At 37.8% G+C, this 23243-nt stretch overlaps 1 protein-coding gene across 1 annotated transcript in view; it reads left to right on the forward strand.

Moving 5' to 3' along the window:
- Positions 1–409: 409 nt before the first annotated feature.
- Positions 410–23243, forward strand: part of LRRC2 (leucine rich repeat containing 2) — a 66876-nt gene continuing 44042 nt past the window's right edge. The window contains exons 1-3 of the mRNA XM_064438716.1: positions 410–512; positions 10539–10684; positions 20428–20638. Of these exons, the coding sequence (XP_064294786.1) occupies positions 10560–10684; positions 20428–20638 (336 nt within the window). The 5' untranslated portion in view covers positions 410–512; positions 10539–10559. The remainder of the gene's footprint in view (positions 513–10538; positions 10685–20427; positions 20639–23243) is intronic.

Genomic DNA, 23243 nt, shown 5'->3' on the forward strand with positions numbered 1-23243 from the left:
CAGCAAGTAAAAGCAGAATTTGTTGTAAATCAATCATTCATGGCAATTGCATGGTGAGTGTCTGCGTGCATGTGTGTCTATTTATCTCTCACACCTGCACGGATGTGGGGAGGAAGATATAATCTGTACCAGAGGAATGCAGACTATGTTTATTTTTTTAATTCTCCTTGCCCTTTTCCACTGAAAATACATAAGCATGAGTAACATGAGCTCTGTCACACTTTCCTTGGTGCAAATGAGATGCTGCCCTAGCACTGTTGTTTCTCGTCCTGTGTTGAGTCATGCAGCGTAGATACTTTATCCCGCCTGTGTTTGCTGTAAGACCACAGATCATGTTATCACTTTACAAATATAGCATATTAGTACATCTGGAAGGCAAGTCACGCTGTGGGGTTCAAACAGGTCTGACTGGCCATGAGCTATGTTGCTGCTATAAACAACCTCAGTGTCCCAAATTGAATAACTGCAGAGAACACTTGGGAGCTCTGAACACTCGTGTTCTTTAGTAGTAGGTAAGTGACAGTTTTGCTGATTATTGTGTTTCTTCAGATGTGTGGGGTCAAGGTGGGAAATGGCGGGGAAAGTGAGAAGTCATTATCAGGTCTTTATTGCTGCTGCTGTGCTGTGGATTTTTAAATGCTAATGTATATGGGAAAAATAGCTGGAACACAGAGCATTAGTCCAAAGTGGTGTGTTTGCTGGATACCATTAAAGATAGTAAGATTTACACCGTGTCCACCACACATATAGTTCCTCTAAGTAGATTTACACCTGTGACAAATCCAAACTTTATAATTTAGGAAAGCTTTCAAGACTTACCCCGTGACTCAGTTGTAATAAACTCTTTCTATTACATCTCAAGGACAGATGCTGGTGTGAGAATGATTTTCAATAAAAAAATGCTTGGAGAGGTTGGTCATTTATCTTTGTTGTCTGTCAAAATTTAGAGTGGAATTTAAAAAGGTTTATAGAACTTCAGTTTGTGAAGGCCACTCACAGACAATCTAACTGGTATAGGAAATCTAACCTGCTAAATCTTTTGTGAACAAAGCCTATCATTTAAAGTAAAATGTTGTCATTATTGTTGTTATTGTTGCTACCATAAGTATTTATGTCCTGTCTATTACTGTCATGTTACTTTCTGTAGGCCAAACAGTAGTGACCAGTGCTCTTTATTTCAGTAGTAGTTAACTGAGAACCATTTCAAGGATCAGTGATGGATGATAATGCCCATTAGCCAAAGAGGTAGATCCTACCAAAGAGTTTAATCCACTTTGCTCTTCTCAGACAGAAGGTGAAGGTGGAGAATTATTCCAAGGAAGATATCCAGCTGATCATGCTCCCTGTGTCTCCTGTCCACAGGCATCAGGATGTTTCATGGGAAAGGCTAAAGACAGCTGTGGGGAAAGATGAGAGCTGATAAATACAGCTTCCACCTCATGACTGTGTGGTTGGATTTGGACCATTTGAGCTAAAATAACTTGGCTGCTGGAGTAGTTGAAAGTAGTGTCTACTCTTGCTTACCTAAACTGTCTGACATATCTTCTTAAATCACAGAATTTGACTGCGTAGGAACTGGTTGTGCACTTTACTCACGATATGGGTTAAATGATCTTGTATCTAACACTGGAAATAGGACTAAGAGGTCAGATGTAGGTTTTTGCTCTCCTTCTGCAGTAGAGGAAGACACAGGTGATAGGATTGGATTCTTAGGTCAATGCATGGAAAATAGATACCTGGGAGCAAAAGGAAATGATCAAAATTTTGAGGGTCTTTTGCTACTCTCTGTTAGGACTGGAAGCCTAATATAACATTTATGATGCTGTCATCCACATAGATAACTTCAGAGGCTGGACCATGTACATTGAAGGCAACAGTTGTAGCCTTACTTCCTGGGTATGATCCAGGTACATTAACCTTAAGACAAATGACAATAAGTCAGTGAAATATTGTGCTAAAAGTACAGATTGCATAAAACAGGTCTAAGAAACCTGACATTCTAATTTTATGCTTAATTAAGATCATCTAATTGTATATGGAAACCTCCAAGTTTTTTTTTCACTGGCACTGAGTGCAATTTTATTTGCCATGGGTCTTTTTATGAGTAATTAAGTGGGGTCTCTAATCAATTCTTAGCACATGCTCTAGCTTTCCCAGGACTTTGTTGTCTACTACCTAAGACAATCGTTTTCACATGCTGACTACAGCTACATTAATAAATTCAACTACCTTTAAAAAGATGTAATATACTTTTGAGCTTACTGTTTTTCCTTTGACAAGAAATAGCCTTAAAATACATGCCCATTTCAAATACATAACTCCACTCTCAATCTTATAAGAATTAGACCTCTCTTCAGCAACACCCAGTAAAAAAAAAAAGAATGGATTTATGTCACAGACATCAGTCCAGTGTTTCATTAGCTTCATTGTCAGTGGAAGAAACACTTTGAATAATTAGTCAGCTCACTGAAGTGCTCGGGGAATACATCTGTAATAAAACCCCTTGCATATGTAACATCTATCATACTTGATGGAAAACATATTAGTGTTACAAGAGTTGAGGAAGTATAAGGAATATAGTAATTCAGCTGCTAATTAATCCATAATTAAAGACCTAATTAATGAATAAACCTGTGAAAAAAATGTCTAAAAATCAAGATGTGAAGAGTGCAGTGATAAAGAGGAATCTTGTTTGTGAGAGTGGTTAATTTACATCTAGAATAGGAACTGATTAATGAAAACTGTCAGTAAAACATTGTGCTGCAGCACTGGACAAAGAGAAATGCACACATAAAAATGTGTGGAAGCCAGGCTCAGCCTTTGCATATCTATATTCACATACCTTTTTAATTTTATGATGTTCATAGTTATTTCTACCTGAAGTATAAGAAGTAGGTTAAGAAAAGACATATTTTCTCTCCTAGCTGTGGTACGCAAACAATGCAAAAGTTATTTATTTGTGTGTGAAAGACGCTAATGTCAGATTCTGTTCTTAAAAGCCTCTTTAATGAAATAGCTAAAGCAGAAAACTCAAAAAGAACTTGATTCATCAGAGCATTCAGGATTAAGCCCCATGATATGCAAAGACACTAATTTCTGAAATTAACTTCAGTGAAAGCTGGACTAATTAATAGCTTGAAAGTGTTACTGTCTGTCTGTGTTTGTTTATCTAGGAGCTGTCTGGCTGAGTCTGTGCTCTTGAGAGAGCAGGAGGGAATATTTCAAACTCCCAAAACATCTGGGCTCGCATCCAGGTGTCAGGACTGCTTTCTCCAATCCTGGAGCAGCTTGTCCCTTTCCTTTTCTATTTATTCTGCAGTGCAGCTGCATTTGCTGGACCTCTGAGGACCCAGACCTTCAGGTGGGCACCCACTGTGAGCCATAGCATTGCCCTGCCCACATGCTCCCCACAACCCAGCCATCACATGCACGCATATATGATCTGAAGCACAATATAATCTGGATGCCCAACCCAAAACTCTGACTGTCAAATCTGCACATTTGGCAAGTCTAGTGACAACGGAGATAAACTAGCAGGGAGGATCATTCCCTGCTGGTACAGAACAACATGAGATTGTTAGTGGCAGCAAGGCTAGGTAAGGAAGAGGAGCTTCCTGCTTTGCAGTCCTCTCCCACTCCCCAAATGGCACAGGGAAGCACTTCTCCACTTACAAGCTGTGCACAGTTAGCACAATATAGTTTTGTACTATGAACATTGTCACCATTTCTATTGCTCTTTCCATCACAGCATGTTTCTGTAATTTAATCTTTCCTTGATAACACAAAAAATGTGTTCAGTTGCTATCCAAATGCCAGGTTTCCTTTGAATTATTTAGAGACTTGTGAGATAATTGACTTGATCATTCTGAAGCACAGTATGAGCAATCTTATTTCCTAAGAAATTATTTGCAGGATTGGTAGGAAACATGTTCATCCACATTTTCGCCTATGTAACCCTGCCAGTAATATTCATGAGATTGCAGGAGATCTCCCACCATGATTATCTGAAAGAAAAAGGACCCAAGTGAACAAAGCTGTTAAACAAATTGAAGAAACCAAAACATCAATAATTTGGTGACTCATGTAAAGCAGCAAAGGAAAGTGTACAGAGTCCTGTTATTGAGGGCAATCAGGCCCCAGATGAACCCAGGAGGGCTGTAACAGTGACTATTATTGGCTGTATCTGTAGTATCAGTTGTTGGACAACTTCCAGACTCAAGACACAGACCTTGTTCACTGTGAACAGGCAAGTTGACCAGCATTAACAAAGATGCCAGCTATGTTCAGAGGAGGCTAGACTGTAGTATAATAAAGCCAATATAAATTTGGCTTATGACAAGACAGAGATAATGTTGGTAAGCAGGGAGAGCCATAGAAGAGTTGGTACAGTTAGTCGTGGAAGACTGCACAATCATCATATCAAAGAATCCTTTTCCTCTGTGCTCCACTACCTTACTTTCCAAAGAAGACCTTGTCTTGTCCTTAATTTTTTGTAGTATGCTCCTCAGTGCACCTATACATTGATATATCAGATACTGACATGGATGCAGAAAGGCTGTAAACTGTTCATTCAATGAAGACGCTGATTAGAAGATCACTTCTTCTCCATGGAATGACTTCTGTCTGGAATTCAGTGTTAGTTTTAGCTTATGTATCCTTAAACAGTTTGCTTCTTGCAGATCAGGCAGACCATGGCATCCTGTGATGCAAGCATGGGCAACTGGGGTGAAACTCCTTCAGCATTAAACACCAGGAGCTGCCAAAAGACAGTCCCATTTTAAAACCAAGTTGCCTGATGGTTCCTCCATATCCCATGCTAGTTACACTTCCAGATGTATGGCAAGTCACCATTTCCCTCCTTTTCATTAAGCCCGGGGGGGGCGGGGGGAAAAAGTCAAATCCCTGCTCTGGGTTCAGAGACCAAGTGCAAACAAACACATGTAAGTAGTCATGAGATCGTTGGCTGCTGTCAAAGGTGGCTGTGGAAACATCTGGCAGGTCAGGTCTATGGCAGAGCTGTAAACAAGGAGTGGAGACATCGGTAGCTGAAGGGAGCAAGGGCATTTAAGGGGTAGCATACTAAATCTCTCCAGTTTTACTGGTGGGTCAACATGATCTGAAATACACATATCTTTGAAGCAACAGCATGAATAAAAATAAATAGGCAATAATAAAAATTATAGACATTACAAGGCAGGTATCTCCTATTTTGTAGTTTTTCAAAATCTTACTGAACAGACTCTGTTCTAGAGCTTCTGGGTACTCCCACTATTTAAAGAAGAAAGCCTGAGGTAAATGCTAGAGAACTGTCTGTGTACCTTTAGGTGAATTTATTCAACAAAATAAAATAAATGATAATATAAATGATAAAATAAAAATAATCCATGCAGATACTTAAGCAGATGCTTTTACTAGCAATAATATTTGACATTAACGTTGTATCATTTAAATGAAAACCTATGATGAGTATCACCACTAAGATTTTGCTTTTTTGCCACCTAATCCTCCAAATGCTTAAATATCAATATCCTTATACATATAAGGACTGTGTTTGATTTTAATAAGCCTATTTATATATGCAGTTAAAGGAATAAATTTTTTGCAAGACTGTTGTCTTCTGTTTAAGATCAGAAATCTCATGAAAGTGTCTGTAAAGGCATTTGTTTTGCTCTGTGCATGCAGGTATAGCTCATGGCAATCAGAGACCTAAAACCAAATATTGATAGCAAAGGAGTGCTCCTTTGTGAGCAAATGCTTCTTCTCACCTCAGCTGGTCCAGATAAGTGGTGGATTATTAAATTCACATGGAAAGAAATAAAGATGAGTTTCAGTGTTGTGATAGGGCCTGCAGTAGGGCAAGGTTAAGAGAGTTTGTGAGGAAAGGGGCTTTCTAAGGAGCTCTAGTGAAGGCACAGAGCTCTGGAATGGTGAAATTGAGAAAAGTTTGTAGGTCATGGTATTAGGGACTGAAAGTACAGCCCTGAGGGGATAAACATGAATTTGTGGTATAGAATGTAGGGAGGGGATTCTTGTGAGTCTCTTATTGATGGAAATTGGGACAAGGTTGCAGATGACCTAGCTTGCTAGTTGAGGACGATGACATGTTGCAAAGGTCATGGTGTTCAAAGGCAACTTTTTTTTTTTTTCAAAGATAAATGCTATTTTTTTCTTCTCCCTCTTCTTAAGAAAAGTATAAAGAGAGGGAAAGAATGAAGCAAAGGGAAACTTATTTTCTCTGCCATTAGTATAAGTTTCTCTGGTTAGAAACTCTAGTATTGCTTTGGCAAATAATGCAAATTCTTATTATCAAAAAAGTTCTTTTTTATTTTAAAATTAAGTACTTAAAACATATGCTACTTAAAAATATTGCCTTAAATGTGATGTGTAGCTTCTTATGAAGGGGAAACCTTGCAATCATTAGAAAAAGAAATGTATCCTGAATGGCCAGCTTTGTTGCTGAGCTAACCATTATGAGAAAGATAAGAAATCAGACTGACTTCCCAGTGTGTTGCCTTTTAACGATATTGATCAAGGTCTTGTAGATTACTTCTTGGGAGGTGTAAATGACTAGGGATAAGTTTATTTGCTTCCACAGACACACACACAAAACTATTTTCTCCACAAATTATTCACTTGTAAATGACATCTTTGCTTTCTCTTTATGTTTCTGAATCCCTTTTCCACTGGAAAGCACTTTGCTTTCTTTATCATACATTACTGAAGAACCTCGTTTTTGTGATCTATCTCACTGATAACTCATAAGGTGGAATGAATGTTATAACCATGCATCATCTAAGAAAGGTGTGCTGATGATGTACAGCATAATTTAGATGTAGATGTCACCTGAGGAAGATGATATTAAGCTGCAAACTCAGTGTAGTTATGAAGCAGGGCCTTGCAGATACAGGTAATGGTTGCTTTTGTGGTCAGGACTTGTCCTTAATGAAAGCAAGGTTGCCTGTTTCTTGGGTGAGAAATAACTTGAGTATGTTTTTTTTTTTTCACTTGCTGCCACATTAGTGGGTCGGGTAATCCTCACAAATATAACCAAAATCTTGTCTTTAATAAGCATGTGCAAGTATGGAGTGTGAAAGGAGCAATGATGAAGTACAAAAGGATGGGGAAACTGGAAGAGGAAAGGGCTGAATTATGTGTAAATTTGGGTGGATAATCATGTGACTGCTTTGAGCAGGGCAGTTGGACTAGGTGACCTCCAGAGGCCCTTTCCAACCTCACTGGTTCTGTGATTTCTTACAATGGGTAAAATGCTAATAGTGTTTACCTGTGAAGAGCCCAAGTATAGGAGGGAACACAGGTGTGGAATACCAGTCGAAGGGAAGAAGTTAGAAAGAAGTCTATAATGAGCATTTATCTACCCAAATGTAACTTCCCACCTGTGACTAATAGCAGATAGCTTTGGGTTTTCTTGTACATGCCTAACCTGATGATTGGAAGAAAGCAACTGCAGTATGTGAACTAGAACGGGTATAGCCCTATGTATTTCTAGAAATTAAAATTATTATTGGTAGTTGCTGATTCTGTCACAAGTTCATGCCATGCATGAGTCAGCACCCTGAAGAATCTACACTTAGGATCAGGTAAGTCTGGTTTCTGCCAGCATGCCAGGCTCTCTTTTCTGGGCAACATCTCATTATCAGGAAAGTGGAGGCATCTGAACTTTGCGAAATACACATTCTGCCATCATGCTTGATACTTCATGCCCATCTTTTTGACTAGGATATGGGGTAAAGCGACAGCCCTGTGATAATTGGGTGACCTTTTTGGAGTTGTAGGTAGAAACAAAGTTTCATGTTTGTCCTGAAGAATAGTTCTAAAGCCTTAGCCACTCTGTGATCCGATCAGGATTTGTAGCTTTGCCCCTCCTGAAGAGAATAATCCTGAGGACTTATGATGGACACTTATTACCGCCAACCCATGTTTCTTCTCTGTTTGGTTTTACCATTGAAGAAAAAACCTGACGCATTGCAGCCTAATCCAATTTCTGGATAAAAGCTGTATGAACTTTCCCAACCTGAATGTCTAATAAATCAGTGTCTCAAATGAAGAACAGATGACTTAACCTGGGAGACAGGAAGGTGACGAACAAGTCAAGGAAGTAGAGTACTTTCACAGTTTATTCAGACTTTGTGTTGATTAAGGCCATCTAGTTCCAACAGAGGTCAAGTGTCCAGCTGCCACTTCACTGTCTCTCAGCAATTCAGCTCCTGCAATAGCCATTCTACCAAAACACACTGCTATGAATTGGCCTATTAAAATGAATTAGATACTGCAGAGTGACTGCTGGTCTGCAGCTACTGTGAGAGGGAAGTCCTTGTCACTGAGTTTCTTGATTTGGGCAGCAGAAGAAAATGTTTTATTTTGTGCAGTAAACAATTGCCTGTAAATTATTAGTGAATACATTTTAGAAGGGTGCAGCTGATTATAGATAAACCTTTCCACTGAGAGTAAGGTCACCATTCTCATTACACTGCTATTAATGGGGTTTTGACTCAGCTGCTGTCAGCAGACAGTTCCAGATAGGTTGGGAACTATTTTTGCCTCATTGTTAGTACTTGTAAAGATAAACAAGTGATGGGGGCAGCTTTATGAACAGCAAAGATAGCAGTTTGTATAAACATCCTAAGATCCAGAAGACTATGTCATTGAAAACTACTGGTCTCCGACCAGCCTCTGTGCCAGCATTTGGAGGTATTTGTCAGGGTGTTTCTTGCTGAGATGACAAATAAGGTGGACAGGTAGAAACCTTTCCTCTTGGCGTACCTATGCATAATCCTTTTTATTCCACACTGTGCATTTTCCAGAGGACATGAGGGTGTCTTGCTGGCTCAGAAGAAATTATTCCTTTATGTGTTACGTGTTACAGAGAGATGTGTAGGTGAAAGGGGGTGAAAGAGAAAGGGACAGCTATGAAGTTAAAAGAGGAAATATGCAGAGGGAAGAATAATTTCCCTTTCCTACTCAGCATTCTAACAGAAGGACAGATAATAAATAGCCCCCGCTGAAGGATCTAGAGCTTGGAAAAAATGATCACAGTAAGGTCCGAGGAAAAAGTAATAGATATAAACTTGAAAACACCCAGTAAAAGAAGGGGCAGATTGCTTTTTAAATGACTAGAGATGGCCCAACAGGGTTTTCTTCTTCCTTTTTAAATTTTTTTTTTTGAGCTTACAAATGGTATAATAAATGTGGTGTCTAATGAAGCTTCAAGCAAAGTTTAAATAACAGATTTTCCTTTTCTCTTCTTTTATCTTGTTAGATGCAATTACTTTTAAAAGGCTTTGAACTTCTTTTTAATAAGTCTTTTTTTGCAGTGGTTCAGCAAACCATTTTATAAAGAAGTAAGCATGACAGAAGTTCTCTGTGCACAATCTAGCTGCATTTAGTGAAAACCAGTGTATTGTGATGATTGTAACCTCACCAGTGACTCCAAGGAAGTGAGTAGTTTTACCTATATTATCAAGATTAGTATCTGTACTTTTGTTAGTGATTATAGTAGGTCAATTGTTTCCTTTGTTTGTATTGAACCATTGCTACAGTGTAGGAAGGAACACCATGTTGCCTACACTATACATGTAGTAAGAAACACAGTGTTTCACAAAACGTAAATCTGAGGTCTTAATCTCTTGAGGTTGTTAAAGATACTACAGCATGGTTGTTTACTTGAGTAAAAAGAAGGTAGTTTTCAAATTGGGTCAAGCTCAAGCATCATGCCTGCTAAAGTGAATGAAAGCTTTGTCATGGACTTCAGTAGGGGCAAGGTTTCTGCAAGAATTTTCTGTGGTTTTAACTGAATATGGAAAGCTTGATGAGTTAGGGTCCAATTGAGCTCAGTTCTAGGCTGCACAGCACCTGATAGATTGATGCCAAGCCTTCAACTGTTGGAATGCAATTCTACACGTAGTAATAAATGGAGACTATGTGTCCACAAAGCCTTCACCTTACCTCTGCCATAGGTAAGTTTTCATCGTATGTTAGAGGGCTGGTCTTTCAATGCCTTTCGTAGGTAAGCACCTTCTTATGCAAACATTGGAAATTTCCGAATTCCACTGGAACAGGATGGCTTGGATGCATAAAGATCCATACATGAGAATCCAAGATGAAGTGCTTTTGCATGATTTACGATGAATAAATTCTTTATGAGCTCTCTTTTTAATATTAGTTACATAAATTGTTAAAAAACCAAAATCTTTAAAGTTATTTTAATCAGTGTTACTTGATCAAATTAGTATTTCTTTGCAACTGTGTCTTTGTCTTGGAAAGGGAAAAGTGCAAGGTATACAAAAAATTCAACATTGAGCTGTTGCTACAGATTTTATGTAGAAGTCCGTTGTATGCTACGTTGATTACTGCCAGAACAAATCCCTAGACAAACTAGGTAAGACGGAAAGCATGTTGTGTTAATATTTCTTATGACTTCATCTTTTTTTCCCAGATAACTTCAAGTAACATGATCATTTGGTTCCTTATTTTTCTCATTATTTCTTTCCCAAAGTGTTCATGATGGCTTGCTCTTGCAGGAGAAGCTTAATGTCGACAGTATGGGACATCAGGTGATAATATTTGACTTTTCTCTCATAAGAGGACTGTGGGAAACTCGAGTTAGAAAGAACAAAGAACGTCAGAGGAAAGAGAAAGAAAGATTAGAAAAAAGCTCATTGGAGAAGTAAGTGAACTTTTCTGCTGTTCATTTTAAGTGAATCCATTATTATTATCCACTAACATTGCCATATAGTAAGCATTATCAGATGATAAAAATTTTATTTTTTTTGGTGTTTGATTTCAATGATTTCTCACCCATTTTCCTCAGATGATTATAAGAGAAATGCAGCACAATCTGTGCTTTTATTTCATTAGTCCCTGCTATTTCCGATGTAGATTGTGATTTACTAATGGTGTATTTTATTGTCTACTGTGTGCATTTAATTTGAAGAGAAAAATAACACATTTTGTACCTTTCTATTGCTTATATGCTCTATAAAAGTATGGCTTTTTATTATGGAATTCATGAAAATATGGTCATAAAATTCAGTACTAAGAAATACTTTAAGTCTCTGTTGAGCTGACAGGAGAAACAAAAGAAATTAAATAAATCAACACATACAATTGCTTCTGAATAGGAGAGACAGGATAGAATAAAAGAATTATCAGAAGAATTTTTTCTTGTTCAATTGTTAAAGAGAGCCTTCATTATAATACTTACACCCACTAACCATGTTATTGTTTATATTATACTTAACTGATGTTTTCTTTAAGCAATATTTTGGTTTCTTTATGTTCATTGCCATTATGGACGATGAAATATTATACTGTGCTCACAATGTTGGAAACGCATGACGTACCATTTCTCCCTTCTAAGAAGAGAACAAAGCAGTAAGAATAACTTTCTGCTTTAAAAAAAAATGCAGAGGGATAAACAGTGCCCTTGTTTAAGACCATCATTGCAGTGAACCTTCATGTGGTGTTTCAGCTGTCTCAGGAGACCCCCATTCACAGATTCTCACTGTCAGTGCAGCTACATTGGCAACAGACCAGCTGGGCCAAGAGGAGACCAGGGTGATACAAAGTCTGACTGCCCCTTTAGCAAGCCCTTTCTCTTCAAATCATCCATAGTCATAGTCTTTGTTCTCCTGTCTCTACCCAAAGCCTTCATTAAAAACCATAATCCTAACAAAAAAAAAAAAAAAAAAAAAGAAAGCAGCAGCTCATCCTTCAGATTAAATTCTCTAGCAAGAATAAGCTTTCTTTTTGGTATGAGCTGAGGTATATAAAAATTTTGCTGTTGTGAATGTTACCCTTACAGTGGAAAAGAGAAGTGAAAGGATTTGGGATGCAACTTGATCAAACTGTATTTCTGTCTTGGATGTTACATTAAGGAGTGGCTTTCTGCAATTCTAATGCAGATGAAGTGGACAACTATCTACTGCTGTCTATGTGATCTAGTGGATCTTGGGGTGCCACTGCAGCCTTCTTCATAATAACAATATTATGACTAGGCATCCACACCTGTAGCTTCCAACAGTGTATGCAGTCATCCTCAGAATTGACGAAAGGTCAGTCCCAATGTGGACCTAAATGCCAACATCCCCCTGCCATGTTTTATTTTGGGTTTTTGGTTTTCTGTGGTGCAGAAGATAACTTCTGAGTTCACTAGTACAAAAGCAAATCAGAAACACCAGGCATGGGGAACTTCCATATGTAAGAGGGAAAGAGGGCAGCCTTATATGCTCTGAGGTAGCTAATTTCAGCTCCTATGGGGTTTTTTTGTCAGTAGCATAAGTTAAGCTGTATAACTTATTGTGACTTGTTTTCCTTAAAAACAAAACATTCTCCCAGCTGTTTCTGCCTGTGGTTATATGTCTGTAGGTCTCCCTCCAGCTGAAAGAGTGGAGCTTGAGTGCCTATTGTGCTCTTTTCCATTAATGACATCCAAAGTCAGTTATCTTCCTGTACCAACTGGAGATGGGGAACTTGGGATATGATGCAGAGAAGTAAAAGGTTCCAAGTGCACTTTCAGCATTCACAAAGGACTTTTGTTTTCTTCCTTTAGCTTGCAATTTGCATGGGGTACTTTGTCTTGTTGCGCATCTTCATGCAATCAGATTGCTTTCCAGTTAGACCTGCTTCTTTTAGAGCTCCTGGAAAAAAAAGAGGAAATACATCAGACTTTGTTTCCTGAACGTGAGTGATCTGTATTTCACCTACTGAAATCAATGGCAAAGTTCATGTTCATTCTTACAATGCAGGCCTCATAGAATGGATAAAGCTGGTCAAAATCATAAAAATATTGCTACTAAAATGCAAAATTAGGTCAAAATAAAAATAGTCTTTGTTCTATGAGGTGTGCAGTGACTGCTGGCCTTTAAGTCCTAAAGGTCAGATCGCAAATTATTTCTTAGATACTTTTCAGTTCTTCCAAATGTTGGGCCAAAAACAGGACAAGATTTTGCATGTTGTTAGCTCCAAAGTACAGAGAAAATTGTAATTACAGTTAAATGTTTAATAGAAATAATATTGCCCTGCAGAAATAAATTTCATTATTTTAGGGAGTTCTGTGTGTGACCAAATTCTGCTATTCTACTCAGAGATTAAAATTTTACTACTGTCAGGTAGGTTCACTGAAATCAATGCTAGTACTTACTCTCAAGTCACAGCAAGAAAGTATTTTGGAAAGGATTGTGACCAAAAATGATAAAAAAAAGACATTCAAAGAGGCAGTTTCCCGCACTGAAGACTGCATTCTAGGTTTTAAGATTCTAGATATACACTTTTGCCAGCAGCCAGAGTGAATTCCCAAGTAGGGCTGAAATTAATAGTTTTTCTGCAAATGTGTTTGTGTAACAGATGAGTTTGGAATCAAGCCTGCTGAGGCTGCTTTGCCTTTTTTTTTTTTAAAACACAAAATCCAGTTTTTCTCAACGAGGTTACAATTCACTAATGCCCTTGAGATTGTGCAGTTCCTTATCAGCCATGTTGCTATGTAAAATGACCTGATAATATGTAGGGAAATGTAGGATGTGTTATTTGAGGAAAAACCTCCCAATTAACCTCTAGGGAACTTTGCTTGCCTTGGGGCAAGGTAATTTAGTTCATGCAGGGTCAGTAAGCCATTAGATGTAAGATATTTCTCTTTTTTGACTGTTTTGTAAGAGGAAAACCTCACAAAGAAATGCAAAGCTTGAACTGTGTTTGCATTAATGGTGAGGTCTTGTAAAGATATTGGGAATTTACAGGTTGGAACAGATGCTTAAGCAGCTAGCCAGTGAAAGAGGATTCTTTACTACAGTCTACTGAGGATATTGTGAGAGGCTCATACATGGCTCTCTGAGAAACTGGTATCAGACCGCTTTGCGTAGAGTTAATTCAGTCCTTTGTCTTCCCTTTGGTTTTGTGGTACTGTGGAAGTATGTCAGTTTAAGGAAGCCCTGTTTCTGGGGGGCACATATAAACCTGCAACTGAGTTTAAAAGAAAAAGAAACAGTATAGTGTTGTGCCGCAGTAACTTCATTTTACTTCATGTTCTTAATCTCATTAGACAAGCCCATTCTAAATCTCCCATAGGATATGAAACACAAACTGTTACAAAAATGTACACTGTTCTGTGGCTATCTACACATTTATGAAAATCTGTATTATAGAAAGGAGTTTGTGTTTTTAGAACTGTTTTATATTTCATAATCTAGATTCTGTTAGCGGTGAACAATCTTATATTGTACCCTGAAATCCCGAATGCTGTCAGACTAACTTGATGTTGTATGATGATTTTCCTTATTAATTTTTCCTTTCTACTTGTCATTTTTTTGGAAAGGGAAAGGGAGTGAAAGTTTACAGTTAGATTTTTTTTTTTTGAAGGATTGCAGCATGTTTGTCTTCTGTGTGAAAGGCAAGTAAGGTTAAAACTGAAGGCTGACAAATTAAGCGTTCAAGTAAGGAAATACCAGAGACTTTTGCCTAGATTAGCTATCTAAATCTTTGCTGTGAAATGGCACAGCCTCCCTGTCCACCAACCAAACATGCAGCAAAGATAACAGTTTGTTCAGCCACCTCTTCCAGTGTGTCTCTTCTCCAAAAATTTCCTCTCAAGGTTTGGCTAGCTAAATGTGCCTGTATTACTTTTCTGAGCAATGCACTTCCTGAATGTTAAAAGTCAAAAGAAAACTTTCACTCTACAGGCAGCAGACAGTGACTATTTTCTGTGAGAGGTTATGTATTTGTTTAATAAAATAGATTGGTCTCTTTCTTTCTAGCAAACTTCAGTGTTATAACTCTATTTGTACCTGAACTAAGATTTTATTTGTGATGTTTATCCTTATTCTCCCACTCAATATCCAATTCAAAATTTTTTCTAAGCAAGACTAAAAATCAAGCTGGGAGTCTTTAGCCTGAAACACAAATTATAGGCAACAAGTTTGGAGTAGATCTGCAGCACTAATAACCACTTATTTGCCTTTGTTCTTAGGTGCTTGTGCATATAGACCTTGTGTATAATATAATGCACACAAATGGGTTGAAAGATAAAAGCTGCTGTTCAGCCACAATCCTTTACATCCCATGGAAAAGCCTGGCACAGAGGGACTCAACTTAAATCAATCCAATAGAATTTGAAGCAAATGTTGCTCGTCCATCACAAATATTAGTCTGGGCTGAGCTCCAGTTTAACAGTACTGCTCTTATAAAAATTCCATAGGATTATTTAATGATCCTCTGTGGCTAGTGATTCTGATTTAAACATCACCCAGGAGTGCTAAACTGGTGTCACCATGTAGTGTCCTGGCTATTTCTTCCACCCTGATTTAGAGGAAACAGTGCCATCTAATGAAACTTCCTTTCTTTACCTAAGAAGTACAGCTTTATCCTCAAGACCTCCTAATCAGACATTGAGCAGTGGGTAACTGCAGAAGAAAGAGCCATTCAAAGAAACCCAGCTACCCCTCATTTACTGGGATGGCTCTGAACTCCTTACTGGTGCAAATTTATTGTTTTCCAAGTTAGTCACTCCTTTGAAAGGTCCAATAATTGCATTTATTCTACACAAATTCTTTGCATCAGGTTGATCAGATTCATAATTTTGTGGGAGAATCTAAAATGCCAAGCAAGGAATTCCTATGTCCTTGAAAGGAAATATTTATAATAAAAAAAATTTAATTATATGTTGTTAGATCTCTTTGCTGCAGATATACTCCATTAGTGAAGTAATGTTTGAGGATGAGTACCTGAAGACAAATTCAGCACTAACCAAAATGGAAATACTTGAATATTCCACTTCCCTGCTGATCCTATTTCATATCTATAGAGTATTGTCCTGAAAGCTTACTGAAAACAACAATGTATTGGGAAATAATTTGCCAGAATTAACCTTTCCTTTATACCATTTACAGTCTGTCTTAGTGACAGGTGTGCCTTTGTGTTACAGATACAAAGGTATGAAACATGACTTTTAAAAAAAAACTCAGGCAGCAAGCAATCAGCCTTTTTAAAAATTAGTGGGGTTATTTGCATACTGAGGAGGAAATACTGGAGTAGTTAGCTGAGTGGAATCTTAGATCTCACCTGGCTTCTGCGTCCAGAAAAAATATTTTTTTTGTATTCATACTCTCACCTAAATTAGGCTTGACTTGACTATCACCCACTTTTTGAATATTGCAAATAGTTGTTGTTTCTTTAATCTGACTGCAACTCTTTGATCAAGCTCTAGAGGAAGATCAAAATATTTTATTGCCGAATAGTAATAAAAAGACATAAACTTTAAGAGGGCTGTGATTTTGTAACTGACTCATTTATTTGGAATATAGGAGCCTTCAAAGTGCCAAGACCAGAAATTTAATTTCTCTAAAAGTATATTAGTGTATTTAAAGGCTGGTTTTATTCGTGTGGATATTTTTTTTTTTCTGTTTGCCACACTGGTTTAGATGCCTTTCCTGTCTTCCCTGAAGAATCACACAATAGCCTCCAGAAACAACAAATGTGGTGGTAATTTTATTTTATTTGAGGATTACCACCAAAAGAAGACTTAAAACGGTCTTTATTTTTATAAAGATTCTTTAAGAATACCATCATCTCAATTTTTTGACAGTGACAGAGCTGAGTGACGACCATGTAGCTGAATAGATACCTTTGGCTTGATCTCAGCTGTAACCTGCAAATGACAGCTTTGTAATCTTTGCTTAATGATAAATACGGCTTAATGTAAGTCACACCTCCAGGCGAGGAAGGCTCAAATTGATTCATTTGGTTAATGTGTATCCCAAGGGTACAAGCCCCGGCTGTAAATTGTTAGACCCTCTGCCCTTGGGATATATCATGTTTTCATTCTGAGACATACTGTACAAAATTATGCATATTTGTTGCTCCATTATTAATTCACTTTCCATCTGTTCAAAATGTTCTTGCACGTAGTACTTAGCCTGGTGACCATAAGCGGGTGTTCTTTAAAAGCTAGACAGAACATGTTGTCATCATTTAATGTATGAGTAAAGAAGAAATTTGACACAGAATTTCCACATCCAGTGTGTAATATCCATGTTGAATTCCTAACCAGGCTTAATTTTTAATGCTTGTCTATCTTCTGAGGTCAATATTTCACTCACTGATTTGGTTAACAGTGGGTTTTGCTATGTGTATTTTATTTGGCTAACAATGTGTCATGACCTCCTGAGATTTATGTTTTGTACATGTTATCAGTAAAGTGTTAGAGGACAGTTTATTCTTTCATCTTTAATGTAACATCTTGATGTTTTCTGTATTCCTTGTTCTGAGAGAGTAAAATTTTAGATCTGAGCCCTCTGCTCTAGTGTTCCAGGGGTCTACCTGACAAAGCCAGCACTGAAGCGTAGCAGAGCAGCTCAGTGCCTTACCTTTTGTCAAGAGTTAGACTTTTTGACCTCTTCCTTCTGTTTGTTAAGTTTCTAGCATTCTTAGAATTTATTCTGCGAGGAATGAGTCAGTCATTCTTTGTGCATGAGTGAAGAGCAATGAATACAAAAAAAGCATCTTGGGGGCAAGTTTTTTCAGTGCATTGAATTATGCACTGAGATCAAGTGTTTATTGCTTTGGTAGAAAATGAAGGAATTCCATGGAAATGAAAGGACAGTAATGCAGAGTTAAGCTTCCCAGAGGGACAGAAAAGCTGTATGTGGAGGACTGGAGGAGGATGTGAGAAACAGTGCAGCAGTGGTAAGTAAAGTTAGGATTATTTAGAAAATTAAAAAAAAAAAAAAAAAAAAAAAGAATGCCAGGGTTTTGGTCCTTTTCAGTTCTGCCTTTTAATGATTCAGATCCTTTTGTCGTTCTCTTCCTTGGGGATTCAATTCCCCTTTTCCCCCACCCGCCCACTTCACTTCCCACTTACCTCACACAGTAATACAGAGCTTTTATAGCTGATTAGCTATGCTCACTGCTAGATGAGATTTGGAAAAAAGATGAGTAGGTGTTTTGGGTCTGTTTATTTTTCTTATAGTATATGAAAGTTTTATTTTCTAGCTGTTCCTAATGATCTCTTGCTATTGCATTTTCTGCCCTGTGCTCATGGTCTCTGGGGTTCAAATGACAGATTGAATAGGCAAGATCAACGCTAAAAATTGAATTGGCTCATGTGTCAAAGCATCTGAAACAGGTGTTTCAACTTTCATGTCTGCTGGTATGGAAAATTCTGTCATCTGAGTGCTTCTAGACTGCAGCTGAAGGGATACCCTTTGGTAGGGCTGCCTAGTGCAATCAGGTGTGTGGGTGTCTCTCCCTCTGTAACAAGAAGGATCAGATGCAGCATGTTGAAGGATCACAAAATGGGCTAAGGAGCTATGTCTGCTCTAACCTATTTTCTTGCCTTTGTTATACCAAGGAGCTTCTGAAAAGATTTTGAGATGTTGTGGGTTGGTGGTGGACTCTTACGTGTCTGTACTGGCAGCCTTGGTAGCCCTCTGTGGGCTCGCTGGCTAAAGGTGTTGCTGGACATGTTTGCTTTCTGTCCAGTCTTTTCCTTCTTAAGTCATTTACATACAACAGCTTGCTGTGCTATAAACCAACGCATGATTAGACACCGGAGAAACTGGGAGATTTTCTTCAAATATATATATTTTGTTATTCTCAAGCCTTCCCTATTAACACTTTAAATATCAGAAAGTCCTCCAGATGTCTACTTGTAAAGAGCATACTGATCTTTCTAGTGAAAACTGAAGCCAAGGATGAGTAACTTTTCTGCAGCTCCCAATAACTTCTTTATTACTTCACTGCTTCTTTCATACCTTGATAAGTTATTGCTTCCACTGTCTCTCTCTGAGTGGCTTCCTTCTCCTGGTACACTTAGCTACACCTTTAACCAACTTTACTGTTTTATGTAGTTCATCCTCTGAAATATTTGTAGAAGACATTTTTCCTTATTTTCTCTTTACAAAGATGTTTCATGGGAATATGTTGTGGTCATTATTACAGAAAGGGCTTTCTGTAGTTCTTTGATGGCCCATGTAGAGCATGCTGCTCCTTGAAACTAAATCAGGTCCTCTTGCGGTCTCATGGGCTAGCTGCTCTGACAAACAGTCATATGTGGTTTCCAAAAGCTTTTGTTGCCTGCAGTGTGGCAATGTGTTTTGTGTATGTTGATGGCTGAAGTCTCCTGCCGTTGCTGTGCTCTCTGCTTTCAATGTCTCTAACATCCCCTAAGGTTTTAGTAAGTGCCACAATTTGTGCTGGGCAGTTTAGAGCTGTCTCAGTAATACCTTTCTTATTTAGGTGTGCAGTTTTGATCCCTAATAGCATTGAGTCAAATATGACCTTTAATCTACATTATCATATTCCCATAAATATACCCTACTCTGCAGTTTCTATCTCACACCTTGCTACAAGTGTCCAAAAATTACTTATTTTCACCGAGTTTGGAAGATCCTTCCTGTACCTAAGTCTGTAACTGAAGTTTTTGTGTGTGACTTAAAACCAGACATTCTGCTTCATGTGACATTGTTTTAACATCTTAACATTTTAGAGAAAATCCCATGCTTACCTAGGAATATGTGTACAGGTTTTGTTACTTCCTACTTGAGTTTTACAAACTTGCATCTGATTCTCTTTCTAGGACATGCCATTTTTTAATTTCTCTAGGAGGCACATTATCCTGATCTTTATGCCCTTCCTCACCTGTCAGTTTTCTTCAAGTCTTTAGCCTAAAATTTCTGCTAGAAGGTGGAGATCACATAAATGCTGTATTCTTGTGGTATATGAGATTCATTTAAAGCGTGAGATCAGATTTATGATGCAAGGGGCTCTGCAGAGTCTTATTTTGGTATAAGGAAGACTTGCTTCAGTTAATCAACCTGTTCCTTAATTGACTAAGCTGAAATAAATCTCTCTTAAATTAAAGCATGTGCTTATGGCAATGCTTAATTATATCAAATTGAATTTGCACCTGAAGTTATATGGGTAAAAGTTTGCCCTGGAGGTGAGCCTAAGGTACACTGAAATTGAATCTGAAATTAGTTAACGTGAAAAGTTTGACCTTTACCTCACCTTCTACGACGATATTGGAAGATCACGTGTAAAAACTGAAAATAGATCATTATACTTGAACATATTGTTTGTACATATACCTTGTTCTGTGAGAATGTGTTTCCTACCCTATTGAAATAAATGGCATAATTCATGCTGTTTTCTATGGCAGTGTACTCAGTGTCCACTTTTCTGTTATTCCCTGGGTGTCACTGTTTTTTATAGTCAGTAAATGAAATCCTGCTCATAAGAAATCTATGTAAGTCTAGAAAATCTAAGCATGACTCCAGGAATACCTTTTTTTTTTTTTAAATGGTCAATACATGGAGTACATTATTATATTTTGGTAAGTACTAGTACAAAGATCAAGCTTTAAGATTTATTTCCCATATTGTTTCAACTGATTTACATAACCCCTTTTTGGCGCTATTTCAGGATAAAGCAGGAATGGAATTTCATACTAGAGTGTCGGAAGAAAGGCATTCCTCAATCAAAATACCTCAAGAATGGCTTTGTAGACACAAACGAGAATATCTTGGATACTTATGGAAAGACTCCTCAGCTCCAGAAGAGGCACCCCTTGTCAGATAAACCAAATAAGGAAAAAGACAAGTTTATTTTTCAGCTTTCTGGAGAGCAGTGGACGGTAAATATAACGGAAAATACATTTCTGTTGTAAAGAATTTGGATAGCTTAGCACTGTAACTTTTAAACCCCCAAACCCTTTTTTTTTTTTTTTGGCCAATGCATATGAAATTGATGCTTTTTCACAGTGTTAGAAGTGACAAAAGCATTTCCTATCTTATCCTGAACTAGTGGTTTAGATTTCAGTGTAGTTAAGTTTATTTTAAATTCTCTACTGATACATGTAATTTGGCCCTCTCAAAAATATTGGTATAAGCAATCATGCTGCAATATGGTATCTTTCTCTGAAATTCCCCAATGGATGGAAAGAGATGAAAATAATATTGAGCTTTGTTGGCTTGTTGATGTCTTCTACTACTCGGAGATCTGTCTTCTTGCTCTGACGATGTGATAATATATTTCTCAAGCTCTGTTCAAATCAAAACTAATATTAGCATCAATCCACAATGGTCTTGCTGAAAAAAGCACTTTTTACTTGCAGTTGTGTTTGATGTGGAATAGCAGTTTGGAAGTAAACTCTGAATTAATGCTGTTTTGAAATTCAGCAAAGTGTGGATTAGAGTTGGTCTGAAGTTTTCTAGATTTGTTGAAAACTTGACTGAAATGTGTTTTGAATATACACCAGTTTATTAATGAGAAAGTGAAATTAGAATTTTTACTGTTGTGTAGTTTATAATTTTGAAATATATTTTTGAGACTTTCATCACAAAATATGCAAATTAAAAAGTCAGTCAATAAAATGGCTGAATTTTACTAAAATAATTCTTTTGATTGACCCGAAACATAAGTTTTCCCAGATTTGCTCCTGAATATGAAGGTGTAGGAGAAAAAAAAAAGAGACATTACAGCCTGTAGACACCGGTCCTTAGACACTGATATAGTAGCAACTGCAAATATTTTCAGTGCATCAGGGAGCAGAGAGCTGCATAACTAAACTTTTCTGTTGCTTATTCTCTTTTGCCAAACCATTAACGTTTCACTCTGTCACCATAAACAAATCTTTACATTACGAGGTAAAATCAAACATCATAATTTGGTCTGTTTTCCAGAGCATTTCACTTCAGTTTGACATGCTGAAAGATCACATTTATGAGATATCAGTGTACTGTTGTGTTCATTATGTCATTATGGCTCTTGAGCAGTATACTCCTAAACACCATGTGTTTTGATTCTGTCTCCGTATCATACGCTCACTATGGCCATGTCAAACAACCACTGTGTCTCCATTACCCAGCTCTAGCCTAGTTAAAGTGGGCTTCCCATTTCAATGAGATACTGTGACATAGTTCAGGTGTCTGCAGATAAAAGTAAATTCAAAGCTGCTTTATTTAGAACAGACCAGTGCTCCTTCAAAATCCAGGAACACTCCCAGTCTCTAACAGCATAAAATTATTTAAAAAAACAGGTAAATCCGCTTGACAAAGTTCTGAAAGACATATATTTCCCCGTACTGCAGAAATTTTGTAAAAATTATATAGTTATACAGATCATACCACTTATTTTGTTTTTTAAAATCTCAGCTGCTGCTTCTAAACTAAAGACAGAATCAGACATGACACTCTTCCCATATTACTCTCTCACAAAAAAACACGCACTTAGGCAAAATGAATTTGCAGACTGTACAACCAAAGCTGCATTGGCTGGCAATTTGCATGTGAAAAGACCTGTGGACATGTTACAGTTTTCTCAGAGAAGGCTGTATGTTACGTAGCTGGGAGCTATGGTATCAGTTGTGGTTTAATTTTTGTTATATGTTTTGCACACAAATACATCGATGAATTGAAAGTTTGGAGCAGTTAGCACTCAGACAGTAGGAGAAGTCAGAGCTGGGATTGCTTGTGCAATTTTACTGGCACATAACCAGCTTGGTTTGCTGTTGGCTGGGCACTTACCGTTGGCAGCAGCAAACAGCTCAGCCCTGTGAAGTGTCCATTTGGGAACCAGCTGCTGGATCCTCTATCTCACTTGCTTTTAGCTGATAAGTATTTCTATTATGTTTCCCCTTTCCTCTCACCAATGAAGCAGTAATATATCCTCTAGACAGCTGATAGCTAAATCTGAGTAGGTTGCTGCTATGACTTACAGATTTAATTTTGAGAACTGGGCTTGCTTCTGGGCTGTACCAGTTCTTTTTCTGGACGCTGTGATGTTAAGTCTCACCGAGGAGTAATCCCCAGCATAGGGATTTTTCAGGATCAAAGCAAGTGGCTTTACCACATCCTTCCCATAGGTCTCAGTGTAAGGGCTGTCATTCAAAACTTCAGCAGCAAATGAGCTGAATTCACAGATCAGCTAACGGTGTTATTTGCAATGTTGCAGCCAATTAGAAAGGTAGCTTGTGTCGGGCGCTAATCGGTGCCCAGGCTGTCTAGGTGGTAGAACTGTAGGTGTGTTACAAAGATGCTATTGTCTCATTGTTTTCTTTATAAAAATTGGGCAGAAGAACCCAGTTGTATTGCCCGAGCAGTGAGCCTCCTAAATCCTGTGTTTGTAAAGCTCTTGGGGCTTGACAGCATAAGAATGGTGTACTATGGCACAAGTAACTTCAGGTTCCCAAGGTGTGTTTCAGAAAAAAATTTATTTATCTGAGAGTTTTCCAGGCAAAC

This window comes from Phalacrocorax carbo, chromosome Z, assembly GCF_963921805.1.
Source record: "Phalacrocorax carbo chromosome Z, bPhaCar2.1, whole genome shotgun sequence".
Lineage (NCBI taxonomy): Eukaryota > Metazoa > Chordata > Aves > Suliformes > Phalacrocoracidae > Phalacrocorax > Phalacrocorax carbo.